The 16,110-nt window shown below is 45.3% G+C and overlaps 1 protein-coding gene across 1 annotated transcript in view; it reads right to left on the bottom strand.

Annotated features, from left to right (window-relative positions):
* Positions 1-1,401: 1,401 nt before the first annotated feature.
* The window catches only part of ltbp1 (latent transforming growth factor beta binding protein 1), a 300,540-nt gene continuing 285,831 nt past the window's right edge, over positions 1,402-16,110 (bottom strand). The window contains exon 21 of the mRNA XM_036130647.1: positions 1,402-1,546. Coding sequence (XP_035986540.1) covers positions 1,458-1,546 — 89 coding nt within the window. The 3' untranslated portion in view covers positions 1,402-1,457. The remainder of the gene's footprint in view (positions 1,547-16,110) is intronic.

Below are 16,110 nucleotides of genomic sequence, written 5' to 3'. Positions count from 1 at the left end.
CTGCTGATGAAACAATGGAGCTATTCCAGGCTATTTTAGCATTAGCTTTAGGCTGAATGTATGCTGCCATGACCATCACAGCGCTAAACTCCCCTAGTTTGTAAATGGTCTGCACTTACATGCTAGATATTCCACATTGGTGAAGCAGAAGGTTTTGATCACTTTTCCACTGTGTGCACCAAGAGATGCCTCTGTTGTTTCGTTGCAGTTCGGGCGGAATAAAGCCCAGTTTTCAGCAATCGTACGGGGACCCATAAACTGTTGGGGTTTAGCTCAGTTCAAGAAGCTGTTCTCTCCCACACCGGATTAGAGATCTGGATGTGACGATAACACAACAAAATGCAAGGAAAAACAAAAGAGCCGGTCGGCCAGCTGCAGCCATCTGTGCTCCAGCGTGCCATCCACAGCATTTTGGACCAAGCTTGACTTTGACTTGTCCATTGCAAACTATTTTGATGTTTTCCATGATGGTCTGTGTCAAGCTTTAGCTCCCAGAACAATGACCTCACAAACAAATATGTTGGCATCAGAGGTGTTTCACTGTGAATTTAATGACTACAATGTGACAAGCTCTAATCAAACCCCGCCATGCATACAGCAGCAAGGACAAAGTTTTTCTTTTCTGTACTTTAGTTGATGGCAACATATAGTTTATTGTTCATCTGTCTCTTTAATGGTGCATGCTGTCCAAGACTAGTGGCTGGTGACAGAATAGGTTAATCGTTCCAAGTTTTAAAAGTGGAGCCACAGACACTGGTAGATCATGGCATCAAGGCCTCCCTGTGAAGGTTGCCTTTACAATGTTTAAAAAGATGTTATGAATGACTCTTGAAACTTGAATATAAGAGGAGCACAGTGGCTTCCATCCATGTGATGGAACCGTGGACCAGATTTTTAATGTTATGACATTTCTGACTGGATCCCTGGAATATGATTCTCCATTTCACATGTGTTTGTCAGATTTGTAAAAGACTTCTGACTTGGTCTTTGACCTTTGCAGGGTACAACAACTTTGTTTTTTCCATATATAGTCTGATATTCACCCTCATGTTCTACTCTTGGTGTTTTTCTTTAGAGCTAACTTTAGATTAGACAGTTTACTTTTCTTGCATTCTTTTACTGAATCAATGCGTAATTGTGTGTGTTCCCCAAATTCCCCATTGCTGGACATTAAAGGAATTATTATTCTTATTATAGTTATAGTTTTTAAGAAATATATTTGGATAAGTATAACTTAAAGTGAAAAAGGGTTTACATTTAGAAACTATACATCAATCAAATCGTCAGAATGTTGTGTGAAACATGACATGGACTCTGGGACACAATGAACAGGGTGGAAAAAACAGGTGTAATTAAAAAGCTGTGTGCTGTGATGCCTGCAGCTTGTTGTCAGCTTGAGAGGGTTACCTGTTTGAGAGGGCTCACACTTGGCAATCATGACATTGTAGTCCTGGCCCTCAGGACATACACAGATGAAGGACCCATCCATGTTCATGCACTTTGCTTCGCCACACACACTGCTCAGGCAGCTCACACTCGTTCACATCTAAGAAGGACAAAAATTGAGTTTTAAATGAAGAACAAAAACTGAAGACCATGGCAGCAGTACATAATATAGTAATTAATTACAAGATTCTGATGGATTTTTTTAACTGAGCCATGTGCAGAATCTACAAAGTACAAATCTGCTACTCCTGCTTGCTTTAAGATATGGCTCAATGATATGGTGTCCTGTATCTATCTCGAAGAAATTCGATACTCTTTGTCAGACAACCATCATAGGTTCCTTGATGTGAATATATCTATAAAATATATCCTTTTAATAGATATATTCAAAATAATGGGTTAAAATGACTGTGGTACTCATCTGGACCTGACTTCTTTTTCTTCTTACTTATTATTATTGTTATTACTGTCATTATCATTTATTGCTTTCATCTTTTATTGTTATTCCCTTTTTTATTCCGGTGAACTGCTTAATACAATGTCTCTAGAATTGTCCTGTTGTTCCCTTTGAGTCTGTCTCGTGCTTTATTGTGCTCTACGGTTTGACAAGTACATATTTTATCCTCTTTTATCAGTTTTCCAGTAAGCTGACACTGTTTTGTCTTTTGATTTTTGTTATTGTTGTACTTGTTTACTTTTTTATTGTGATTCCTGCAGGGAGAATTCAAATATATGGACACTACAATGGGAGAGTAAAGGAAGAACAAGAAGAGAAAAAAAAGAAAGAGAAGAGGCGAAAGAAAGAAGAGATAAAAGGGAGAGAATGATAAACGTTCTCCGTCTGCTCCATCACCTGGAAAGAGAGATGCAAAAAGAACAGCACAACCAACAGACATAAAGAAACAGATACAATCGAATAACACCTTGATACCATTGCTAAATCATATGTATTATTATTTAAGCTGACATGTGTAAGTGATACCTGAAAAAAGAAAGTGAAAGAAAATAAATAAATAAATTACAGGCTTTCTGTATATAAGTGAACACTTAATACCTGGAACCCTGCACCTGTGGGAGTTTGTAAGAGTGCACTAATTTAGATAAGAATTATACAGAAGGAAATAGCTCGATAGTGGTTGTGGAGAACCAAAGGCCCGCCTTCCCTGAGCACAGAGGCAGAGGTCAAGGGACTTATAACCCCGGACTCCCAAAGGGGCCCCCAAAGCAGGGCGCCCAGGAGGGGCGACACAGGAAATCTGCAACCCCCCCCCCCCCCCCCCCCCCCCCAAAGAAAGAGGAGAGACGACCCAAGGAAATCCCCCAGCCACCGCAATGCCGATGCACCCAAGAGCCGCGGGTACGAGCCCGTGGGCTCCGCCGGCAGCCAGCCCCGCTGAAGTGGTCCCGGCCATGGGCCCTGAGGGCCAGAGGCCCCAGGGGCGCCCTGCCCCCACGGCGGGGGCCCCGGCCGCCCCCACCCAGGAACCCGCCCCAAACCCGAGGACCGTCAATGCACCAGAGGGCCAAGGCGCCTGCCAGCGCAGCAGAGGAGGGCAGGGTGTGGGGGGATGGGCTCCGCACCTAGCGGAGACTTGAGATGTTCTTGGGAGAGGGAGCGGATTGGACCCATACCTGGAAGAAAAAAAAAAAACTCATTCACACCATCCCTCCCTAGTGCCCCACTCACCACACACAGACTTACAAAAAAAAGACGCTGTACACACATTCCCACATAACACTCGCATCCAACGCTCAAAAGTGGGGGGGTCAACACAATTCAACTGCCTGTGCCTGACCCCCGGCCCCGCCCCGGACCAGACACCCCCCCCGGACCAGGCCCCCCAAAGAGGGGGGGCCAACACGACCCGTACGGGCCACCCGACCAGAACCCCCCTCACCCCCTAAATACCTAATAAACCCCCTCCCTCCCCCACCTTACCCCAGCCACCCTTGCCCCCCACCCCTCCTGGGGGGAGCAGGGGCGTCAGCCCCAGACCCGGCAAGCCGCTGACTACCATCAGCAGCCCCCGCCAGGACCCCGGACCCAGTGGCCCGCACCTCCTCCAGGCCCCAGACTCCTTGCCGCCATCGGAGATCGGGGTGTTCAAAAGACCCCGATCCTCCCTACGCCCGCTCAGATGTTGTGTTGTTGCATGTTGTTCTCAAGTGTGTTTAAAACTGGGAGCGCCGAAGAGGGTGCACGGCACAGCCCACCCCCCCCTCTGGAAGGAAGCTGGTGCCAGCGCACCCCCTCCAAGCAACTGCCCAGAACCCTCAATGTCTAAATGCGAGAGGCGGTGAAGGGAGCCGTCTGACACGAGGCTCACACAACATAAGCCCCACCCCAGACGTCCCCCCCCACCCCCCCATACCACGGCCTACATGAATGTGCGTTGTGAAAATGTTTGGAGTGAAAGTGTCTAAAATGCATGATAAAATTGGGGAGAGGGACGTCACCAGAAAGTGGCAACCTCCAGTAACGCCCCCCTCCCCAAGGACCTACATGTGTGGCGGTGTGATGGAGCAGGCAGAGGGAGGAGTCCGGGGATGGGGAGCAAAGGACTGGGGAGCCATCCCAGGGAGCCAGCTCCCCTACTGACTCCAATAGGCACCCCTGCTCCCAGAAAGCCCCACCCAGAGAAGGGGGCCTCGCCAGCGGCACCACCATAGCCCGGGGGCCAGGGAGAGGTTGCAGGGCCGTCAGCCAACCACCCACCAGGACCAACACCTCCACCCCCCCAGCCCACCCACCAATCCTACTGGCTTTACCCCCCCCCCCAAAAAAAATTAATAAATGAATAAATAAATAAATACATAAATAAATAAATAAGAGGGGGGGGGACCCTGGCCAGCCAGCCCGCACGAGCCATCCCAAACCCCACCCCCCAGGCGAAACCCGCACCGGGAGATGACACGGACCAGGACCGGGACACAAGCCCACCAGAATGTCCATCCCCCCCCCCACCCCTAGATTAATCCTTCCCCAACACTAACATTCAAACAACTCACCATACATTCGACAGTAGACATCCAGGCTGGGTAAGTCCCTACTCCCCCCTCCTTCCCCCTCCCCCCACTAGCAGAGTGCCGATCCAATGAAGGGAAAGAGCATCTGCCCTGAGATGTTAATGTCATGCCCCCCTACCAGCTCAACAGGCCCCGAGGCCCCCCAGCGCACCAGAGGTCCCGTGCAGTGGCGGACACCCGGGTGCGCGCCGGCCCACACCCCAAGCGGCACACCCCCCGGAACCCGGAACCCACGAGGCCCCGCTGGGGCCCCTGCCCGAGGGCGGCGCGCCCCAGGGACCCCAGAACCACCCCGGCCCCACCCAGCGGCAGCACAGCTACCAGGTCAGTAACATACGTCCGTCACTGCGTAGCTCCCCAAGAGCGCCGCTCTGGCCTTCTCCCACAGTTGATTGGTCTCTCCAAGTTGCCCTCAAGTGTGTGTTCATTGTTGTTTTTCCTTTGTGTCTCTGGGTTGCCCTGTGATGGACTGGTGATCTGTCCGGGAATGTACCCCACCTCTCACTCAATGTCTTCTCAAGATAGGCTTCTTTAAGTCAGTTGCTCTGATGCTGCAAGCCCAACAAATGATGACAGAGGAGATCACATTCTCCACAACAGACTTATAGAACACCTGCAGAATCTTTCTTCAAACCCTGAAGGACATAAGCTTCCTCAGGTGTGCAGTCTGCTCTGTCCCTTCTTGCAGACAGCTTAACAGTTGCGCCTCCAGTCCAGTTTGTGGTCCAGGTGAACACCAAAATCTTTATACTCCTCCACAACCTCCACATCCTCTCCCATGATGAAAATAATGTATGACCTACTTTTATTTTTTTTATCCTGAAATCTACAATCGTCTCATTTGCTTTATTCATATTCAGGAAGAGATAGTCCACCAGCTCCTTATACTCAGCTTCCAGTTCAACTCTGATACATCCAACAACTGCAAAGCAGAGATGTTCACAAGTTATTTTTCAAGTCTCAAGTCTTTGCTTATTCATGAAATCAAAGAAGATTTGAACATCTAAATTAGAGGAATGCAGCAAGATAGGTAAAAAGCCAAGGGGTTCAAATACTTTTATCAAATTATTTGACAGCTGCCCTTGAAGTCTAACTGCAACTGTTGTGATGGACAAATTGCAACCTGGAGACTGAACTCACAATCCATCCAGCCTCCACAAATTAGTTGTTTTTTTTACAATAATAAAATAAATCATTGCATATTTGTTTCCAGCTCTTATTGGGAAGGTTTGCCGGAAGTTATGTCTCATTTGTTGTCTTGATGCGACATAGAAACTCTTTCAGGCTAAATGGCTTGTATTATTTTGGACTCTGTGGAGGAAGTGGCTGAGAGGAGGGTGTTGTCCAAGCTCACATCCATCATGGATGTGAGCTTGCAACTATTATATATCTATAACTATTATATATCAACACCTTCCACCCCCTGCACCAGACTGTAGAGGAGCTGAGCAGCTCCTTTAGTGACAGACTTAGACATCCTGTCTGCAAAAAGGAGCGCTATAGCAGGTCATTCATTCCTACTGCTACCAGATTGTACAATGCTGCACTATAACTGTAACCACAATAGTAATAACTAATGTGCAATGACTAATACACTGGGCCACAACCCGTGCAATAATCCTGATGTAGTGACTTCTGCTGCTATCACCACCTGAACATATGTCAGTACACATGTATGTATGTATGTATGTATGTATGTATGTATGTATGTATGTATGTATGTATGTATGTACAAATGTATACACGAATGTATATATACATATATACGTGTAGGTACGTATGTATGTAGGCTTATATATATATATATATATATATATATATATATATATATATATATATATATATATATATATATATATATAGATCACTATGTATGTAAATAAGACATATGCCCATTCCTATTTCTTTTTGTATTTTTTTGTATCCTTTTTGATCCATTGTATATATGATGATTCACTGTATATAACTGAATGCACCTTTCCTACTCTGCACCTTCTTGTATGAACCGATGTGGCAAGTGAATTTCTACATTGTGAGATCAATAAAGCCTATCTTATCTTATCTTATTTTTGCTCCCCTGTCGAGTATGGACAGACACCCAGCTGGTTTTGGTAGTCCAACAAATCTGACAAGTTCAACAGACAAACCAGTCGATTCTGAAGATCTCAAACATTATTAACATATTTAGTGTTAGCTGATAACTAGTGGGAGGAATAATTATGTTGTTTTATAAATCATTCTTTGTTCAAGTATAAAGTCAAAAAGCCAGGAACATTTAATACTTGGTCTTTGTTGGTGGTTAAACCTTCTCTGTTTTAATGAGCACCTAAGATATTGTATTCTGGACGTTATGTTTTTTTTTTGGTGGTTCTCATATTTGAGGTAATTTATTTTTAATGATGCAAACCTGACTATGGTGTTGGTGGACGGTCTGTGGTCTGTTCAAGAGGAAATCCAGAATCCACCTGCACAGTAAACTACCCGAGCACAAGTTGCCCAGCTTATTAGCTAGTTAATAAGGAATAAGTAAGTAAACTTTATTTATATAGCACCTTTCACAGGATAAAAACCACAAAGTGCTTTACAATAAAAAACAACCATTACACAACACAAAATAAAAAGATAAAACAGCATAAATGCAACATCATGGATCATCAACATCAATATTTCTTATCTGAAAGAAGCAGTTTCTGATTAAACTGTGAGAATGACACTCTAGTGATATGGCAGAATCAAAAATTATGGCAAGGTTTCTAAGGCTTGATTTGACAGAGGAGGCCAATACACCCAGGAATTTCGTAATTTCTGTTACTTGGTTCTCAGGGTCAATGATGAGTGTTTCCGTCTTATCAGAGTTTCCCTGCAAGTAGTTGTCACTGAGCCACTGTTTAATATCATTAACACAGTTTATCAAGCAGGACAACTTAAAATATTCAGTAGACTTAAGAAAAGAACAGAGCTGAATGTCATCAGCATCGAAATGATGAGACATCAGGAAACTGCCTGATTATCTGGCCAGGAGGAAAAATTTATAAAAGAAAAATAATAGGTCCCAAGACCCTGTGGTACCCAACATAACAGGTAGGGCTCAGAAATGAACTGAAAACACAAAGATCTTCCAGCAAGATAGGATTTAAGCCACTCTAGAGGCTTAACCGATATACTGACTACATCATGAGGCCCATTAATCTAAATTCTGTGATCGACAGTATCAAAGGCAGATGAAAGATCAAGGTGAACCATTACAGTCTGCAGACATTTTAATGTCTGCAGACTGCTCCAGAGTCTGCAGACATTAAAATGTCATTAGAAACTTTAAGTAAGGCAGTTTCTGTGAAAGGGAGCTTATGAAATCCAGACTGAAAATTGTTAAAGAGCTCATGTTTTTCCATAAAAGAAAGTGGCTGTTCTGCCACTGCTTTTTCAAGAACCTTGGACATAAAAGGGTGACAGTGGTGCATGAGTTAGAGAGTTCGTCCTGCAATTGGTGGGTTGCCGGTTCGATCCCCTCACCCCAACTGTCTCAGTCGTTGTATCCTTGGGCAAGAAAATTAACCTGAATTCCCCTGGTGGTCAGAGGGCCCGGTGGCACCTATGTATGGCAGCCTCACCTCTGTCAGCTGTGGCTGCAAACATAACTTACCACCGTCAGGGTGAGAATGTGAGTGTGATTATAATGTGAAGCGCTTTGGGGTCGTAGGACTAGTTAGGACTAGTAAGGACTAGTTAAAGTGCTGTACAAGCAATTTATATAGAACAAGATAAAAGGCATCTTTGAGATAAGCCTGTAATTATTAAGCTGGGTAGGATCCAAGTTGCACTTTTTCAACAATACCTTGCTTGAAAGAAGTTGGAACCACACCTGTTGAAAGTGAGGTATTTTAAATCTACAATACAAGGGCCAGTAACAGGGAAAACATTTTTAAACAAAATTTTAAACAGGGAGGATGTCTATCGCGTCACATTTATATCAAAACTCCCATGAGCAAAATAAACATTCTCGTATGTTTATACTTCTGCGCATGGTATATCTACCACCGCACAACAAAATCACACGTGCATGAGAAACTGCCGCTTTGAAAGGAGAAAATCGCTCTCCGCGCGCACCAGCTCCTCCCACGCGCACTCGGGATCGTCCTCGGGGATCTCACCACGCGCACGATTTTCTATCCAGCGGCTGTGCTCGAAGACAGCTGTGCTCTCGAAAACTTCTCTGCCCTCGGACTCATTTTCTCCTCGCGAGAAGGAAAATGTGTTTTGGCAGGTTGGGCGGAGCCAAACCTCTTCTGTAAGCCTCCTCCTGATTGGGCCTTGCAGACACAATCACATGGGAGATAGTGTCAGGAAGCCTTTGACTGACAGCTCGTCATCCATAAGTGAAGACGACGGCTGGAGGCGGGACAATAGGCTTCTCCCAACGTTTGTGGTAAGCACAATTATTCCTCATGGAGTAGTGCTATCTTCGAATAAACAGCCATAGAATGACATTATTCTATTTGGTTGAATTGTTCAGGGATATATAGTTAGCAGTTACAATGTTTTGGCACGAGAGAAAAATGTTGACTGCTGTATGGTAGCGTTAGCTACTGCGGCACTTCAGTGATGATGCAAATCGATTCTAATGTAACAGGTTAATAGTATGACTTAGGTTAAGCTTCAAATTCCACCAAATAAGTTATTAATTTTACATAAGCAGGTTTTAGTAGCTGTTAGAAAAGAGCAATGAGTATGTCCTACAGCACTTGAACGCAACTCAAGCAGGCAGGCATGTAGCCAGACGCTCACGAGGGGCGGATTAATGCTGTCAGAGGTAAGACGTGCAGAACTTTGGGTCCTGATATAAACGGCTATGCCGTTCATCTCCTCTGTGAGCAGAGAACCCTATTGTTTTCGTCTGTTTTTCCATTATTTATTATTATTAAGATAAGATAGGCTTTATTGATCTCACATTGGAGAAATTTACTTGTCACATCGGCTCAGTAATCAGTAATCAGAAAAAGGTGCCAAAAGTAAGACATGGTGCATCAGTTATATACAGTGTGACCTCGTTTATACAGAGGATCAAAAAAAGAAGTAGATAAGAAAAATAAGAATAAAAAAATACAAAACAGAAGTATGGCAGAGGATATATTAAGGGGGCAATAGCAGCAGAAGTCACTTCTTTCAGGATTATTGCACAGTGTATTAAATAGAATTGCACATTAGTTATTGCACGTTGGTTATTACAGTTATAGTTACAGTTATAGTGCAGCATTGTACAATCTGGTAGCAGCAGGAATAAATGACCTATGGTAGCTCTCCTTTTTACAGACAGGGTGTCTAAGTCTGGTACTAAAGGAGCTGCTCAGCTCCTCTATAGTCTGGTGCAGGGGGTGGAAGGTGTTGTCCATGATGGATGTGAGCTTGGACAACACCCTCCTCTCCACTACTTCCTCCACTGAGTCCAGAGCGCAGCCCAGGACAGAAGTGGCCTTCCTCACTAGCTTATTCAGCCTCTTTCTGTCCCGCTCTGTGCTGCCAGGAGCCCAGCAGACGACAGCATAGAGGAGGGCTGATGCTACCACAGAGTCATAAAAAGTCTTAAGCAGGGGCCTGCTCACGCTAAAAGACCTCAGCCTCCCGAGGAGGTGGAGGGGGCTCTGGCCCTTCTTGTACAGAGCATCTGTGTTATAAGTCCAGTCCAGTTTATTGTTGTTGTGAACACCCAGGTTTTTGAAACGCTCCACCGTTTCAATGTCCTGTCCCTAGATGTTAACGGGGGAGTGAGGTGGGCGCCTTCTCCTGAAGTCGATCACTATCTACATGGTCTTACTGGTGTTTAGACACAGATGGTAGATGCAGCAGGTAGATGATGGCGTCCTCTACTCCGATGTTGGGCCGGTAGGCAAACTGCAGCGGGTCCAGGGTGGGGCTCACCACGGTGCGCAGGTGAGCTAGGATGAGGCGCTCCATGGTCTTCATCAGGTGGGAGGTCAGGGTGACTGGTCACTTTGTTTATTGGATGATTCTGCAAAACAAAGGGAATTGGCACACCCTTCGTTTCCCAGCTACTTTTCGCGCTACATGGCTACAAAGGTTAAACCTTTCTTGTTAAACTACTCCTACATTTTTTGTGAAATGTAGGAGTAGTTTAAGGAACTTGTAACATCAGGGGCTTCAGTTTAGACCCATTATTCCTTCTCTCCCCTCTAAAGGAGCCCTTTACAGTCTTCACTTATCCCTCGTGTGCAGCGCACCAGGGTAAAATCCAGCAACTGGATCATGTGTAAAGACACAGCGTGAATCCCTGCTGCTTTAAGTGTGGCAGCTGAGGGAAAAATGTTGGACCGTATAGGCTTAATGAAACTCTGCCTAATTCACACATAAGGCCAACATGGATAGAATAATGATAATGTGTAGTGTTTTTTATTGCCTGGATGTGAATTTGATAATTCATATTGTGCCTTTTAGAATCAACTACAATATTTTCTTATCAAAGTCAGGAAACAAAGATTTCTCTTCCAGGGTCCAGTCAGCCACTCCCCCAACCACTCCTCCAGAAAATAAACATAATCTCGCTGTTAAGGTTGAGAGATCTGGTCAGGATGAGGGGTCTCTGATGATGTTATGGGCTCGGGATGAAATGTCCTTAATGGAGGGGAGAGGAGATGATCCCTTTTGCTGTCCTCACCACTCTCCTCACGTTTCTCCAGTCAGAGAGACAGCTGGTCACATTGCTCTCTATGGTGCTTCTGTAGAAGGTCGTGAGAATGGACGGGGACAGGTGGGCTCGCCTCATCCTCTGCAGTAAGTACAAGCGCTTCTGTCCCCTCTTCACCAGTGACGTGGTGTTCACAGACCCGGTGAGGTTGTCTGTGATGTGCACCCTGAGCAATTTGGTGTTGCTGACCACCTCCACAGCTGAGCTGTTGATGAGCAGTGGAGCGTGGCGAGGAGGTTCTTCCTGAAGTCGACGATGATCTCCTTCGTCTTCTCCACGTTCAGGATCAGGCTGTTGTCTCTGCACCGGCCCACCAGCTGCTCCACCTCCTCTCTGTAGTCCTGGTCTTTGTCATCTCTGATCAGGCCCACCACCATTGTGTTGTCTGCAAACTTCACGATGTGATTGGTGGTGAACCTGGGGACGCAGTCGCGTGTCATCAGAATGAACAGCAGGGGGCCCTGAGGGGAGCCCATGGTGAGGGTGATGACATCAGAGGTGTTCTGCCCCACCCGGACGACTGAGGTCTGTTGATGAGGAAGTCTAGCAGCCAGTTGCGAAGGGGTCCTACCAGATGCTGTGGGATGATGGTTTTGAACGCTGAACTGGAGTCCAGGAGCATGCTCAAAGGGGCGGGGCGTGGGTGGGCTTGGAACCCGTTAATAACTGCTTGTAGTTCTAGTTTTTACTTGTTAGTGTATTATCTCAAGCTACAAAGTGATGCGGTAAACACTGTTGTCTCTTAGCAGGGAGATTCATAGTTTCAACCTCAGCTGGGAGTTTACATTATTACTTCTACTGTCCATTGCATCCATGTTAATTCCATTGTTATTTAAAAATTATTCCTAGCAGGGAAGGTGATTTGTGATTTCACTTTGTGAAATGCTTAAAATCTTATTCCTGATTGCAGCTTTGATATGCTTTGATCTGATTGTAACACCATCATAAAATAAATGGGTGTTGCTAACTAATGTTCGTTCATGTCCCTTGCTCCAATCTTACTGTAACTCTTCCAGGGTATAATGTGACATTTTAGGGGACTTTCCTTAAACAAAAACCTTTGTGTATAATAGCCTATGTATCATATTAGGTCACATAACTCAACACAAGACTTATTGTATTATTTATTTGTGCAGTAACTGCTGAATTTTCTCGTTTTTGTTTTAATAAGGACATCCAAATGCCTGACATTCACTGGGACATTGCTGCTGAGTATATTGGACATGTGGATGGTGCAATAGTGGTCCCTGAATTTCCATGTTGTTGTGCCATATTAACGCCATGATAGATAATTGATGTCAGATTAAATTCTGACAACAGCCACAAAAGGAATCCAACCCCTGCTGCAAACATGGGACCCTCACAGGCACAAAGGATGGCCTCTCTCTCAGCAGTATGCCAGCTGTGGACCACTCCCCACAGATAAAAGGTCATTGCACCTCAGAACTCTCTTGCTTCTGACCAGAAGCTCTCACACTCCTGACTTCACTCAGACCACTTTCTCCTGGAGCTCCCGGAGAGAGAGAGAGGGGGGGGGGGGGGGTAGCCAGCCACCTAGTCCCCTTCCTCAGCAGCCATGTGACTCAAGGCCAAAAGCCCACAGACCGACCGTTATGTGGAAATCATCAGCCTGCTTCAATGGAATGACCAAGAGGGAGCAGAGTACCTGACTGAATCCAGATAAACAACACACTGACCGAAGCTAAGTTGCACTCTGACTTCTGCACAAACCAGCTGCAAAGTACAGATTGCTGAAACACCCTTGTTTATTTTTGTCAGCCTTTACAGGGAAGCGAACCCCAGACGGAGCTAAAAAGCCGACAAAGGGCCCACTTTCGAATGCTGAGGAGAACCTGCTGAAACCATGACCGGGTCGGGGCTGTCTGCAGGACATCAGGCCTGCTTTTCAGTGCTACTTCCTTGGATGGCCACAGTGGACAGAACTTACATGAAGCGCCAACAGGTTTGGTTAGGGTGACCTTTCGAAATGGCATTTACATTAATTTTAACGCCGGCATGCTGGAGAATGTTTCTAAGTGGCAGGGAAAGCACACAGAGCCACTTCGGTAATACTTTGAATGGTGCCATTTGGGAAAGTCCTGAAACTGAAACGCCATTTCAGTATGACTGTAATACATGCAAAATCCACTAGATGGAGCTCATGTATTACAATTTGAACCATGGTAAGTTTTCATTGTAAGATCAGAGAGCATGCCATGAGGGATCATTGTGTGTCATGGGGGTATCTTGTGCATATTAAGCATGCCACAAGGGATCAGTGTGTGTCATGGGGGTATCATGTGCATATTAAGCATGCCACGAGGGATCAGTGTGTGTCATGGGGGATTCATGTGCATGTTAATGGTATTTTCTAAGTGTCTGAGTACTGGTGGTCCATTGGGAGTGTGTGGGGGAGGGGCGGCCTGCCACGAGGGATCATTGTGTGTCATGGGGTTATTATGTGCAGCCAAATCTATGTCCCCCTCAAAAAGTCTGATTCCTACTCTGTTAACCCACTGCTAAAGTGTTTACACAACATTAAAGCTTGGATGTCTTTAAATTTTCTGAATTTTAATGAAGAAAAGATAGAAGTCATGGTCTTTGGTGGCTCGTCTGTGACACCCCCCCCCCCCCCCAGTTGATCTGGGTTCTTTAGCACAATATTTCAAACCAATTGTAAAAAATCTCGGGGTAAAAGTGGACTCAGACCTTAAATCTGACAGCCAGATAAAGACTGTAGTGAAATCAAGCTTTTTCCAGTTAAGGCAGCTGCCAAAGATCAAACCAGTCCTTCAGAGACAGCATTTTCGGCTGGATTACTGTAATGCACTTTATATGGGGATTAGCAGGTCCTCAATTGCTCGTCTTCAGCTGGTACAAAATGCTGCCGCACGTCTTTTAACTGGCACACGCAAGTATGAGCATATCTCGCCTATTTTAGCTTCACTCCACTGGCTACCCATCCATTTTAGGATTTATTTTAAAATTATTTTATTTACGTTCAAAGCCTTAAATGGCCTTGCCCCACTTTACCTCTCTGAGCTGCTGCACCCCTACACCCCTAGCCGATCTCTCAGGTCTGCTGACCAGCTGCTCCTGACAGTGCGTAAAGCACGGCTTAAGCTCAGAGGGAATCGAGCGTTTTCCGTTGCAGCTCCAAAACTTTGGAATGGGTTGCCACTGCACATTAGACAGGCAACTTCTCTGTCTCATTTTAAAACTCTTCTTAAAACACACCTTTCTTTGGCTTTTGACACCACGTAGAACATTGATTTTATGTATATACATGCATATTTTTATTCTGAGCGGGCAGCGCTTTTACTTATTTTTATTTATTTTACTTATTTTATCTCTTTTTGCAGCACTTTGGAAATCTTGTGTTTGTTTAAACCGTGCTATCTTAATAAAGCCTAGCTTTAGCCTAGCTTTAGCCAAGCCTTAGCCTCATAATGGCTTCTCCGTCTCTGACTAAGTCTCCTATCTGCTGCTCTCTGTGTCAGATGTTTAGTTATTCCTCTGCCTCCTTCAGTAATAATGGTACATGTAATAAATGTAGTGTTTTTGTAGCTTTGGAGGCGAGGGTATTAGAATTGGAGACCTGACTCAGTGCTGTTGAAAAACCGGCTGATTGCCGCTCCTTTGCTAGCGCGGAGCCACATACAGTAACTTCACGTAGTGGTCCTCCAGCAGCAGCACCCGAACAGCTGGGTAACCAGGCCGGCTGTGTAACGGTTCGTAGGAAACATAGCTCTAGATCCTAGCCCCCAGATCACCACCAACCCGTCTGCCAGAACGGGCGAAATAGAATCCTACCTAAAACTACTGGCTAAGGATAAGCGTAAATACAGTAAGATTGTTATTCACGCCGGCGGTAATGACACCCGGTCACGCCGATCGGAGGTAACTAAAGTTGGTGTTGCTTCGTTGTTTGAGTTTGCTAAAATAATGTCGGACTCTGGTCCCCTGCCTGATGTGACCAGTGTTGACATGTTTAGCCGCATGTCGTCATTCAACCACTGGTTGTCTAGGTGGTGTCCTGAAAACAACGTGGGCTACATTGATAACTGGCGAACCTTCTGGAGAAAACCTGGTCTAATCCGAAGAGACGGCATCCATCCCACTTTGGATGGTGCAGCTCTTCTTTCTGGGAATCTGGCTGGATTTATTAGTTCTCCTAAATGTTGACAACCCAGTGTCCAGACCAGGAAGCAGAGTCGTAGTTTAACACACCTCTCTGCAGCTTCTGTACTGTTACCCACCCATTCTGAACCGTATTCTGAACTCAATACGGCTCACTTTGAACCAAAAAATAAAACAATTTTAATGTGGTTTATTAAATATAAGGTCTCTCCCTCCAAAGAGTTTGTTAGTTAATGAATTGATTTCTGATAATCAGATTGATTTGTTTTGTCTCACAGAAGCCTGGCTGCAAGAGGAATACGTTAGGATGAGGAGGACGAATGGTAACCATTTTTCAGTCTGATTCATTATTTATTACTACAATTCTTTTGGACATTTAACACTCAGTTTTGTTATGCCATAACGGCATGATGAATAATTGATCTCGGATTAAATTCTGAACAGTGGTATGGAGAAGGTAACAGGAATTCTGCTGCTAGGAGATAGTAGGAGAGGATGAGAGAATCGAGAGAAGAGAGCGATAGACTAAGCTACTCTATCAGATCCTCTCTCTCTACGCTCTCTCTCTCTCTCTCTCATCTCTCTATCTCTCTCTCTCTATCTCTCTCTCTCTCTGCACTCCGTCTCTCTCTCCTCTCTCTCTCTCTCTCTCTTTTCCCTCAGGGCCTCTCTAAGCAGGAGGTAAGCTGTGACCACTCCCTACAGATAAAAAGTCGCAGTCCACCTCTGCTTCAGTCTCTTCTCGCTTCTCTTCTGCGACCCACACTCCTCCATCAACAGACGTCCAGCACTCAAGG

Source organism: Fundulus heteroclitus, unplaced genomic scaffold, assembly GCF_011125445.2.
Source record: "Fundulus heteroclitus isolate FHET01 unplaced genomic scaffold, MU-UCD_Fhet_4.1 scaffold_37, whole genome shotgun sequence".
NCBI classification, from domain to species: Eukaryota; Metazoa; Chordata; class Actinopteri; order Cyprinodontiformes; family Fundulidae; genus Fundulus; species Fundulus heteroclitus.
The sequence above is the reverse complement of the archived record's forward strand: the minus strand, read 5'-3'. Positions and strand labels throughout refer to the sequence as shown.